This window comes from Silurus aristotelis (genome assembly GCF_946808225.1).
Source record: "Silurus aristotelis genome assembly, chromosome: 12".
NCBI classification, from domain to species: domain Eukaryota; kingdom Metazoa; phylum Chordata; class Actinopteri; order Siluriformes; family Siluridae; genus Silurus; species Silurus aristotelis.
The window spans coordinates 41222-53803 of record NC_139585.1 but is presented as its reverse complement, the minus strand read 5'-3'; the positions used below and the strand labels follow the sequence as shown (position 1 = coordinate 53803).

The window sequence follows — 12582 nt, the reverse complement described above, 5'->3', positions numbered from 1 at the left end:
CTAGGCCACGCCAGAACCTTGATATGCTTCTTACAGAGCCACTCCTTGGTTATCCTGGCTGTGTGCTTCAGGTCATTGTCATGTTGGGAGACCCAGCCTCGACCCATCTTCAATGCTCTAACTGAGGGAAGGAGGTTGTTCCCCAAAATCTCGCAATACATGGCCCCGGTCATCCTCTCCTTAATACAGTGCAGTCGCCCTGTCCCATGTGCAGAAAAACACCCCCAAAGCATGATGCTACCACCCCCATGCTTCACAGTAGGGATGGTGTTCTTGGGATGGTACTCATCATTCTTCTTCCTCCAAACACGTTTAGTGGAATTATGACCCAAAAGTTCTATTTTGGTCTCATCTGACCACATGACTTTCGCCCATGACTCCTCTGGATCATCCAAATGGTCATTGGCAAACTTAAGACGTGCCTGGACATGTGCTGGTTTAAGCAGGGGAACCTTCCGTACCATGTATGATTTCAAACCATGACGTCTTAGTGTATTACCAACAGTAACCTTGGAAACGGTGGTCCCAGCTCTTTTCAGGTCATTGACCAGCTCCTCCCGTGTAGTTCTGGGCTGATTTCTCACCTTCCTTAGGATCATTGAGACCCCACGAGGTGAGATCTTGCATGGAGCCCCAGTCCGAGGGCGATTGACAGTCATGTTTAGCTTCTTCCACTTTCTAATGATTGCTCCAACAGTGGACCTTTTTTCACCAAGCTGCTTGGCAATTTCCCCGTAGCCTTTTCCAGCCTTGTGGAGGTGTACAATTTTGTCTCTAGTGTCTTTGGACAGCTCTTTGGTCTTGGCCATGTTAGTAGTTGGATTCTTACTGATTGTATGGGGTGGACAGGTGTCTTTATGCAGCTAACGACCTCAAACAGGTGCATGTAATTTAGGATAATAAATGTAGTGGAGGTGGACATTTTAAAGGCAGACTAACAGGTCTTTGAGGGTCAGAATTCTAACTGATAGACAGGTGTTCAAATACTTATTTGCAGCTGTATCATACAAATAAATAGTTTAAAAATCATATATTGTGATTTCTGGATTTTTTTTTTAGATTATGTCTCTCACAGTGGACATGCACCTACGATGACAATTTCAGACCCCTCCATGATTTCTAAGTGGGAGAACTTGCAAAATAGCACGGTGTTTAAACACTTATTTTCCTCACTGTAGATAGATAGATAGATAGATAGATAGATAGATAGATAGATAGATAGATAGATAGATAGATAGATAGATAGATAGATAGATAGATAGATAGATAGATAGATAGATAGAACTGAACTGAATTGCTGTTCAGTGTCACCCTAGATATGGATCAGGTATTGAGTCTGGTTTCCTCTCAAGGTTTTTCCTTCTCAATGAGTTTTTCCTAGTCACTGTCACCACTGGCTCGCTAAATAAGGATTAACTTAGAGAGACTGATTTATAAATATAAACTATTTATTTCTGTAAATCTGCTTTGGGACAATGTCCATTGTTAAACGTGCTACACAAGTAAAATATATTTGAATGTCACATACACAGTTAGTGAATATATAGTGAATCTGAGTTATAGCAGGCAGGTAGCAGGCAGTTGGTTTAGCTGACTCAGCATGTTATTGTGAACACCTTGATTCCAACACAAATTTCCCTTTTGGGGACAAAGTGTATTTCATTTCATTACATTTCATTTCGATTTATCTGGCTCTGGATTGTCTGAGACTATGCATTATGCTAAAAAAGATGAGAGTTTTGGCACTTGTATCCTTTATCCCTGTTATTATCTGACACCTTCAGAATTCATCCTGCATGTATCAGCAGTAGCAACACGTCAAAAGCAGTTCCAATGGCAACCATACATGGGCACCCTAGAAGATGAAGTACTTCAGATCATGATCATTTGCTTCCTGACATAATTCTTTTGTGATTTAGTGAAAAAATAGAGGAACAAAATACTTATGGCCAAATAACATTTTAAACCATGTAATTCTTAAATATTATTTTTGATGTTAATACTCATTATTTCATTTCAACCATGATCAGGTAGACAGTTAAATAAACAATCACTTTATCTAAGTCCAAATATTTATGGACCTGACTGTACATGAGAGTAAAACATTTTTATTTACATTTCCAAGCACTTTAACAAGAGTAAAAAAAAAGTGTAGATTCACTTTCATACACAGGAAGAGCAAAGAATATTTGTTTATATACTAAAATCTAGAGACAACCCTAACTAGTGAGAAATAAAATGTGTTATATAATTATAATAATAATAAATTCTATGTTTATGTGGCAGGAATGTGCACTATAGGGTTAAATATCAGATTAGATTTGAATCTGCGTCATTATAACTTTTTTTTTTTTCTTGCAACAGCGTCGGTTATCATTTGATTCATGGTGTGATATGTGATGTTTTTATGTTTATTTTTATGTTTATATTGTTTTAAATATGTGTCTCCATAATTCTCCACCCTGGAACATGAATGCATGAATAAAAAGTGATATGAGTAAGAAGGAAGCCGCCTGAACAGCAGATGAATATTAGCCAATCAAAAGCGCAAAACCGGGTGGCATCAATCTTACTGACCAATCAGAGCGCGTCCTACGAGCACAACAACAAGATATTTAAAACTCCGCACGCACTCACGCGCTCTGCACTCATTCATCGCGCTTCTCGCGTTTCTTTTTCTTTTGCGCTGAAATCCGCGTTTCTTTGCGACTCATCAGGTGAGTAAACACTCCTTTATAAACCGGAAGTTCTGAGTTTATTACAGTTTCTCATCCCACTGAATAATGTACTAAAAGATTGAATCTATTCCGTCAATATTGATCAAAAGATATTTAAAGATGTTTTATTTACACTATATTGTATATTTTAAACACAAGCTCGGGCTGTTGTTGGAACAGAAGTTCAGTCCTGAGCTGGATTTCCTGGATGTTCTCCTGATTGTTGTAATGTGCAGAACATTGTGGTGTCTGCAGTTGTGACGTGTGGAGCTGACAGAGATGGATGATACCTGTGCAGGAACACTCCGAGGTTCTACCGTCCTGGAAGATGAGTGTGATCTCAAACAAACGCCCACACACCCACAGCGTACAGATGTTCCAATGGTGTTTGTGTGGAGAAACGTGGTGCTGATGAGTGTCCTTCACGCTTCGGCTGTGTACGCCCTTTTCCTCATCCCTTCTGCTTCTGCATACACACTGCTGTGGAGTGAGTTCATATATTTATGGAGTTTTTTTTCACACGTCAATCCACACTTTTGCAATACATTACAATCTTATCACCTAATCCACCTGTAGAACATGGGCAGGTGTACAGGGTTTTCAGAGCTGCCCCATTATTATTATTATTATTATTATTATTATTATTATCATCATTATTATTATTGTTGTTGTTGTTGTTGTTGGATCAGTGGTATCAGTGTAAATGTCTTTTTAAAATATCACTGTGATAGTCCAGATACTCTTGTAAAGGCAGCTACAGAATCTCCAGGAATTTTAGGATCTTCCTCAATCTCTTACCACAAAGTCAGAACCAATTATATTCATGACTTCTGGCATTTTATCTGGCGTGACTTACAAAAATGCTTCGAAGTACATTCTATATATCATATATAATACCTAATTTATGATACAAGTTCATTAGGACACAGACTAAAAACACTTAATCTTATAAAGTAGAGGTGCTCATTTAAGTTTCAGAGACAAACCTTCAGGAGCCAGTTGTAGTCGTCCAGTCTTGAGATGATGAGGGACTGAACAAGCACCTCAGTGGCGTGTGGACAGAAAAGGACAAAGTCTCCCAATGTTGTAAAAGTTAAATCAAAACAAGCACATTAGATTAGTGATGTAAGAAGAGAGGGAATGTTGTTAGATCATAGTTACCCCCAAGGTTGCATGCAGTGACCAAGGGTGAGATCAGAGAGTTGGACATAGAGATCACAAGATCTTGACATAAAGATAAATCACTTGAAAAAAACATGGGTGTGAAAGTTAGGGGTGCACATACTTTTGTGCATGTAGTTTAAGTTAGTTGTATTATTTCTGTAGTTTGCTCAATAAAATGCATCTTACTGGTGTGTGTGTGTGTGTGTGTGTGTGTGTGTGTGTGTGTAGCTGTGTTTTGCTTTGTGTTTAGTGCACTGGGTATAACTGCAGGAGCACACAGATTGTGGAGTCACAGATCATATAAAGCCTCTCTGCCTTTACGAATCTTTCTCGCTGTTGCAAACTCCATGGCCTTCCAGGTAACTAATACACACACACACACACACACACACACACACAATGAAAATCATAATGAACATAAATTCAACAAAATTCAGTTCCATTTTATTTGTAGTTTATTTGCTACTTTAACAATGTCCCAAAGCAGCTTTACAGAGATGAGGAGGTTATAAAGTTGTATAAAATGATGTGGAAGTTTAGTGTCTATAAGTTTGTTCCTTATAATTATAAGTTTATCCCCCAAAGGGATCCAGAGGTGGCAAAAGTCCACTCATCCTTCACTCATGTGTATTTATCCCTGATGAGCAGCCATGGAGACTGTGGTGAAGGAAAAACTCTCTTAGATGTTATGAGGTTTAGAGGAGCCTTTAAACACTCAAAAGAGGTCTAATGTCCAAACTCCACATGAAGTGGAATCCAGATGGAGCTGGTACGTCTCTAGATGATTCAGGATGTTTGCGGGGTCGGCATCTACTTCTTTAAAGGTCCACAATCTTCATGAGGTGGGACGTGACTGGAGCTGGAGCAACCTCAGGAAGCCTCGGGATGGGGAGAGAAAGAGAAGCAGTGGAGAGGAATTAGCGTAGCTGCTGTTCATGATATTAACAGCACAAGTTGATAATGTGATGTGATCAGATGTTCTGGAGCACAAGGTTATGATGTGATGTGTGTGATGTGTAGAACTCGCTAAAAACATACGTCTTTAATCTGCACTTAAACTGGGAGAGTGTATCTGAACCCCGAACACTGTCAGGAAGACTATTCCAGAGTTTAGGAGCTAAATGTGAGAATGTTCTACCACCTTTAGTGGACTTTGCTATTCTAGGAACTACTAGAAGCCCAGAGTTTTGAGATCTCAGGGAGCGTGACGGATTGTAGCGTGTTAGAAGACTGGAGATACATGGGAGCCAAACCATTTAGTGTTGTGTAGGTAAGTAGCAGTAGTTGATTTGTAGTGGATTTAAAACTTAACAGGAAGCCAGTGTAGGGACGAGAAGATTGGGGTTATATGGTGATATTTTCTTGACCTTGCAAGAACTCTTGCTGCTGCATTCTGAACTAACTGAAGCTTGTTTATTAATGATGCAGGACATCCACCTAGTAATGCATTACAGTAGTCTATTCTAGAGGTCATAAACGCATGGACGAGCTTCTCTGCATCAGATATAGATAACATATTTCTTAGCTTAGAAATATTTCTAAGGTGGAAGAAGCTGTTTTGTAACATGGTTGATATGATTTTTGAAAGACAAGTTGGTGTGTAAAATAACTTTTACTGTTGAGCTAGTGGTTACAGAACATCCGTCTAAATGCAGGTTGAAATGCTGGAGCCTTTTCAGAATTTAATAGTAGAAAGTTATGAGTCATTCAGTCTTTTAATTCTTTAACACACTCAGTTATCAGAGCCAATTAAGCTGTATGGCCTGGTTTTGATGAGCTATATAGCTGGGTATCATCAGCATAACAGTGGGATTTGATCCCATGTCTTCTAATGATATTTCCCAAGGGAAGCAGGTATATTGTAAAAAAAATGGGTCCTCCATTCAAAACGATCAGACAGGTAGGATTTAAACCAGTTTAATGCCTGTCCCTGAATGCCGATGTAATTCTGTAAGCGATTCAGGAGAAAGTTATGGTCTATAGTGTCGAACGCAGCACTAAGATCTAGTAAAATAGAGCATGATAACAAAATATTCTTGTCAATGTTTCAAAGTAATTATGGTGGTTTAAATTACATAAATTATCAGGACACCAAACGGAATCTGTGCTATGTTTCCACACGGACTGTTAATGAGATGATATCAGAAAAACTGTACCTCTTTTAACTCATTATGTGAATTGTGTTGGTTTATTTAAAAAAAGACATTTCGAGTTTTCTATACATATATTTATTTAGTCTCTAAGGCAAATATTCACTGAGGTTCAGGTTGTTTTATTTACATATCTGTGAAGAGAGATGACAGAAACAGCAAAGAGTGCCCCCTGTCTGTTTTCTTTATTTTACAAAAGCACAGCGTTCTGTTGTTTTTATGAGTGCATACAAATAAAAGACAGAGTAATTTAAGTATGTTTCGGCGTTATGAGGAAAAAATGCCCCAAAACTCACTATTTTTTTTGTTGACTCAAGAGGGTTAAGTGTGTGAATCATGGTGGATTTTTATTTTAAATGTTGTTTTCTAATGAATGTATGCAGGATAAAGATCGACCATATAGAACACAAGCAGAGAAATGATGATGATAATCAGGAATGTATCTGTTCTCAGTCCTGTTCTCATCAATGACTCCCTCTGTCTCATCCACGTTAACCCCAGACCTCTTACTGCCTTCTGCCTGCTCATTGTGAGCTTCAGAAACTAGTCTACGTCTGTGGTTTGAGAGAGACAGGAGATGATCCACCAGTGGATTAAAAAAGCTGCACAGTGACAAGAAACATGTTGATGTGCTGAAAATGGCGCAATTAGAAGAAAAATATTTATCATGTCATTGTTAAAGTGTGCAGTGACGGTGATTAAATGCAAACTCTGGTCCTGAGCACATTGTAGCAGACTGTTGATATTAATTACAGTCTGAATCCATCCTCAAAATTCTTCAGTTGCTCAGTAACTTCATGGATCTTTAGGCTGTTGATGTGGAACATCTCCAGCTGTACGGATGGAGTTCCCTCTGGAGTTCCCTCTGTCTGATACATTGAGATGAATCAGACAGATGCAAAGAGAAGAAACATACAGGAACACATATCACTGGTACCTCAGGAGCATGAGAGAAAGAGAGAGAGAGAGAGAGAGAGAGAGAGAGAGAGAGAGAGAGAGAGAGAGAGAGAGTAGTGGGATGACAGAGAGAGAGTTCAGGATTATTACTTCAGCACCCTGCTGTTCTGACCAAATTGGTCCTGACATGTGAGATAAAGGAAGCAATGTCTACCTCCTATTTACATCTGAGTACATTTGGAGTCAACTTCTAAAGATTTCCTCGAAAATGACACTGTTTAACTCATTAATATGTTTGATAGAAATGTAAATTCAAAGGTTTATGTATAATGTAATTTTCTTTTGTGTGTTAATCAGAATGATATTTACGAGTGGTCCCGAGACCACCGTGTCCACCATAAGTTTTCAGAGACAGACTCAGATCCCCATAACGCCTCTCGTGGATTCTTCTTCTCTCACATTGGCTGGCTGCTAGTGAGGAAACACCCCAATGTCATCAAGGATGGACAAAAACTGGACCTCAGTGACCTGAAGAATGACAGAGTTGTCATGTTCCAGAAAAGGTACAACTAATGACTATATGTGAGACATATGGCGTAAGTTACTCCTATAGTTTGGTCTCAAAGCTTTTTTGAATGTGAGTCATCTTGGATAAACATGGAAGCAGATTCTACTCAGTAAAAAGTTTGATGTCAGAAGATGGAGAAGATAAAGCTGACTGGTCAGTGTTCTGCTTCTTTCCCACCCATATTGGTGAAGAAAAGTCTTTATAAGTCCTGTACTGGCAATAAATACTTGTTTACCTCAGGAGCACACGTGCGAGATCTTACAGAAAAGTGTAAAAGTTATACACAATTACAAAGTACTGTGTTATTTCATTAGGATGTAAAGGGCTCAATTGCAGCTATAAAAATGTTCACATGCTGTTGGTAAACAATTTTAGAGCTTTGAGTTATAACTGATTGTGTCACCATTTGGAAGCTAGCTGACATTATCCATCATTTTAATCATGTAGTCATGTAAGTGTATAATATAGTAAATAATGCATGTAATATAAGGCACCAACTGAAAATATACTGTCCAGCAGAAGTCAGCATGTACACGCAACGCAGGAAATAAATCACCTCTTCAAACTGACACATGCAGTTCACTACCCATCCACAAGGAGCAGCGCACTCTTTTAATTACTGTTCAATCTTTAGGTGAAATTTGTTTAAAATGGGCAAACCTTTTTCAAGCTACTGTGACTGTTAAGGTCAAATGTCTTACTGTCAACAAATTATTTGTAAATGAGCCTTAATTTGCTCATGCTGACTGTTAACATTCATATAAACATCATAATATTTGCCTACGAATAGATAATAATGCATTTAAACATAACAACTGTAGCCTTCAAAGCCTCACATAAATAATGAGCTTGTGATCTCCAACGGACTTTTACACATTTCTAATCTCATACACTTGTGCATTTCCTCTTTACAAAATCAGGACAATTTGTCAATTTCATTCACTAAAGACACACAGGTGCTTTTGCACTTGTTATTTGACTCCTCAAACTGATCCAGAATGGGATAAAGGGATAAAATGTAATGCTCTCTGTATGTCGTTTCAGGTACTATAAAGAGTCTGTACTAGTGATGTGCTTCCTGGTCCCAGCGATGCTGCCATGGTTCCTGTGGGAGGAGTCTCTGTGGATTGCCTTTTTTGTACCTGGACTCCTCAGGTACACGCTGGTGCTAAATGCCACCTGGTTAGTGAACAGTGCTGCCCACATGTGGGGAAACCGGCCATACGATGCGAACATCAACCCACGGGAGAACCGTTTTGTCACCTTCAGTGCCATTGGTGTGGTTTACTTTCATTATGAATACACTGTTAATGTACAACTTACTGCAGAATTATGCTCTATAGTCGCTGCTCATACGCGCTCTATAGCCGCTGCTCATACGCCCTTCATAGCCGCTTCTTGATCACTTATCAATCATGACTTTGTTTGAATCTTTTTTGTTTTTAGATTAGCATAAATAAACACTGATTCGTTTTTCAGGTGAAGGATTTCATAATTACCATCACACCTTCCCGTATGATTACGCCACCAGTGAGTTTGGCTGTAAGCTGAACCTTACCACCTGCTTCATCGACCTCATGCATGTGGTGGGTTTGGCTAAAGACCGCCGCCGTGTCCCCACTGAACTTGTCATGGCTCGTGCCAAACGCACCGGGGACGGGAGCCACAGGAACGGATAATGTGGTAATTACTTCTAATTTAAATGTCATTATAAATACAATGTGATTCGACTACATTGTAAAATGCCAAATAATTGTCATAGTACTACATAGTTCTGTTTAGTTCGATGTTTCTTTTGTTGATTAATTTTGTCTGATGGAGAACCTCGTCCTGGGAAAAAGTTTGCTTTCACTGTGTACTGCACTGTATATTGTTTGAATACCTTTAAAGCCTACTTGATTGATTCATCATTAAAAAGGCTTTAGATTAAATTTCACCTTCACTTTGCCCCTACTGTAGCTCCGTCATTAATACTGGGTGTGAAGCTCAGAATGGTTTTTGAGTTCAGGACTCAAGACTATTTAAGTAGTGAATATTTCTGTACTGTCACATGTTGATTTATTGTAAATACTTTTATATAGCAAAACTCATTCAAAGGTCAAAATGAATGTGGTAGCTCAGTGGATAAGATGTTTGACTTCTGATCAGATCATGGGTTCAAATCCCAGCATCACCAAGCTGCCACTGCTGGGCCCTTGATTAAGGCCCTTAACTCTTAATTGCTCAGCTGTATAATGAGATAACTGTTAGTCTTAGTTAGTTAGATTTGGATTTATATGCTCTGTGTGTTTTTGGAGTTATATTTATCACTCCTATCACTAATGTCAGCTGCCTACATTATTGCTAACATTAATTATTAATAAACATGACTTTCCCCCACTTTCAGTGAACTACTACTGTGTAGTAAGTGTGTGTGTGTGTGTGTGTGTGTGTGTGTGTGTGTGTGTGTGTGTGTGTGTTTTATTGTATGGGTGTCTCAGTTGCAGTGATGTTCCTCTGATCATCTCTGGATGAAGATAAGACCTGGCGTAGTCACGCTGTACCAGGGGAAAAGAGAATCAAATCAGAAGCTTTAAATTCCCCCTTGCTGAATAACATGTTTTGTACATTAAAATTAGCTGAATTGTGTGTGTGTTGGGGGTTGAAGGGAGAGAGTGTGTGTGCGTGTGTGTGTGTGTGTGTGGGTGTGGTTGGGGGTGAGGGGGGATTTCTGCACAGTCAATAAAAGTGAATTAAACAGTAAAATCCTGCAGCACTGAAACTGTTTAATCTCTCCCCCAACACACACATACACACACACACACACACACACACACACGTATATTTATCCAGAAACGCCACTGTTCTCTCTGGGACAAAGCTTGTTTAAAATGTACTGAGGCAAAGTGAAAAACTGTTCTGCTAAAATTTTAAATTTCTTTAAAAGCCGCTTGTACATCTGGAAAGGCTCCATGAATGCTGAACTCTATATACAGGTTTTAAAGCAACAAATGCATTTTTTCAGGGAAGTTTAAGTAGGACAATGTTAACTGCATCTATTACAATAGCATGACCTAGTAGTAGCTAAACTGGACTGCCTGCAGGCAAAGGACCACAAAGGAAACCCAGGATTTTACAGCAGTTAGAATCCTGTATCAGACGCATATGGTACAACATTCCTCTCTAAAAACTTCACCAACTGCTCTCCTCAGTTCCCAGATGTATACAGACAGAAGACATGATACAATGCATTGTTCAACGCAAGACACATTTATTCATGATACCCTTTCTTTACTCAGTTATAAAAAATAAACTCAAGTGAAAATTCATTTTTAATCACAACATTTATTTTACTGATACAGAAAGTCATTAAAACCATCCGTGTGAAAACAAAAATTTTTCAGTTTGGTGTCCTAATAGCAGTATGTTCAAACATTTACAAAAATATTTTGTCTTCATGCTCTATGTTGAGTTTGGTTTAACTAATAATAAACATACATTTGCATAAATCTAGTTTATGCAAATATTTGTCCATGTTCATGTTGATTAGATAATTAAATACGTAATTAAATATGTATTAAGTATTAATTCAAAGTACATTTAGAATACAAATGTGCAATGAAGTTGGGATTAGTCACGAGTTAACTGAACAATAATGAGATTAATCATAAATAAATATTTTAATCTAATGAAAAATATACACTGGAGATCAAAATTAGAGAACAATTTATAAACAATTGAACAATTCTGAAATAATGTGATCTTCACTGCTCAACAGTTGAAGGAGTTTTTGTCGTGTCTATACCATGCTACCAGAACACCTTTTTAGACGTAAAAAAAACAACATTATTTTGCAGAAAACACACTGATCAATATTAGAGAACACTTTCAGATACCTCCCAATTACTGGTGTTAATCTGGTACCAAAAACTAATTTCCTTGATTATCTGGCAACCCCTATTTAACTGGCAGCCTAACTTCCAGTTTCACTGACTCTGCAAGATGGTGGGCCGTTCTAAAGTGACTGAAAGCCTCTGGCAGCAGGTTGTCCAGATGAAGGCCAAAGGGACGACCCAATCAGCCACAGCAAAACAAGTTGGTCGTTCCAAATCTGTGATTATAAGAATATTGAATATTGAATATATATATATATATATATATATATATATATATATATAGATAGATAGATAGATAGATAGATAGATAGATAGATAGATAGATATAGACATTTTACAGATTTGAATGATGTATTGTTTTTATCTGTACGATCAATGAAGACAGTAATTTTAAGGTCGTGTTGCCATTATGAGGGGAACCCAGCCATTAGGGGGGCACAAGCCAGTGTACTCTTAGTGCCGGTCCCAAGCCCGGGTAAATGGGGAGGGTTGCGTTAGGAAGGGCATCCAGCGTAAAACATGTGCCAAATCAAATATGCGGATCACAAATGAGAATTTCATACCGGATCGGTCGAGGCCCGGGTTAACAACGACCGCCACAGGTATCGTTAGCCGACAGGGTACCGGTGGAAATTGGGCTACTGTTGGCCGAAGGAGGAGAAGGAGAGGAGGAAGACGTCTACAGAGACGGCAGGAAAAGGAGCAGTGTAGGAGAGTAGAGGTTCGGGTTGGTACTTTAAATGTTGGTACTATGACGGGTAAAGGGAGAGAGTTAGCTGATATGATGGAGAGGAGAAAGGTAGATGTGTTGTGTGTTCAGGAGACCAAGTGGAAAGGGAGTAAGGCCAGGAACATTGGAGGTGGGTTTAAACTGTTTTATCATGGTGTGGATGGGAAGAGAAATGATGTAGGGGTGATTCTGAAGGAAGCGTACAGTAAGAGTGTAGTGGAGGTGAAGAGAGTTTCTGATAGGGTGATGATCGTGAAGGTGGAAGTTTAAGGGATGATGATAAATGTCATCAGTGCCTATGCTCCACAAGTTGGCTGTGAGATGGAGGAGAAAGAAAGATTCTGGAGTGAATTAGATGAAGTGGTAGATGGTGTACCTAGGAAAGAACGATTGGTGATTGGGGCAGACTTTAATGGGCATGTAGGTGAAGGGAACAGAGGTGATAAGGAGGTGATGGGTAGGTATGGTTTTAAGGAGAGGA

At 38.9% G+C, this 12582-nt stretch overlaps 1 protein-coding gene across 1 annotated transcript; it reads left to right on the top strand.

Moving 5' to 3' along the window:
- The first annotated feature begins 2565 nt into the window (after positions 1-2565).
- On the top strand, positions 2566-10241 carry LOC310734990 (acyl-CoA desaturase 1-like). The gene is made up of 7 exons (XM_083557543.1): positions 2566-2717; positions 2973-3204; positions 4110-4240; positions 7286-7491; positions 8541-8773; positions 8976-9179; positions 9977-10241. Exons 2-6 carry the CDS (start codon positions 2997-2999, stop codon positions 9173-9175), a joined length of 978 nt encoding a protein of 325 aa, XP_083413669.1. The 5' UTR covers positions 2566-2717; positions 2973-2996; the 3' UTR covers positions 9176-9179; positions 9977-10241.
- The last annotated feature ends 2341 nt before the right edge of the window (positions 10242-12582 follow it).

Excerpts from the sequence above, each read along its gene's own strand:
- LOC310734990 (XM_083557543.1), top strand. The coding sequence starts at position 2,997 with ATGGATGATACCTGTGCAGGAACACTCCGAGGTTCTACCGTCCTGGAA. Across the intron at positions 3,205-4,109 it reads TGCATACACACTGCTGTGGA|CTGTGTTTTGCTTTGTGTTT; the intron begins GTGAGTTCATAT and ends GTGTGTGTGTAG. Across the intron at positions 4,241-7,285 it reads CAAACTCCATGGCCTTCCAG|AATGATATTTACGAGTGGTC; the intron begins GTAACTAATACA and ends TGTGTTAATCAG.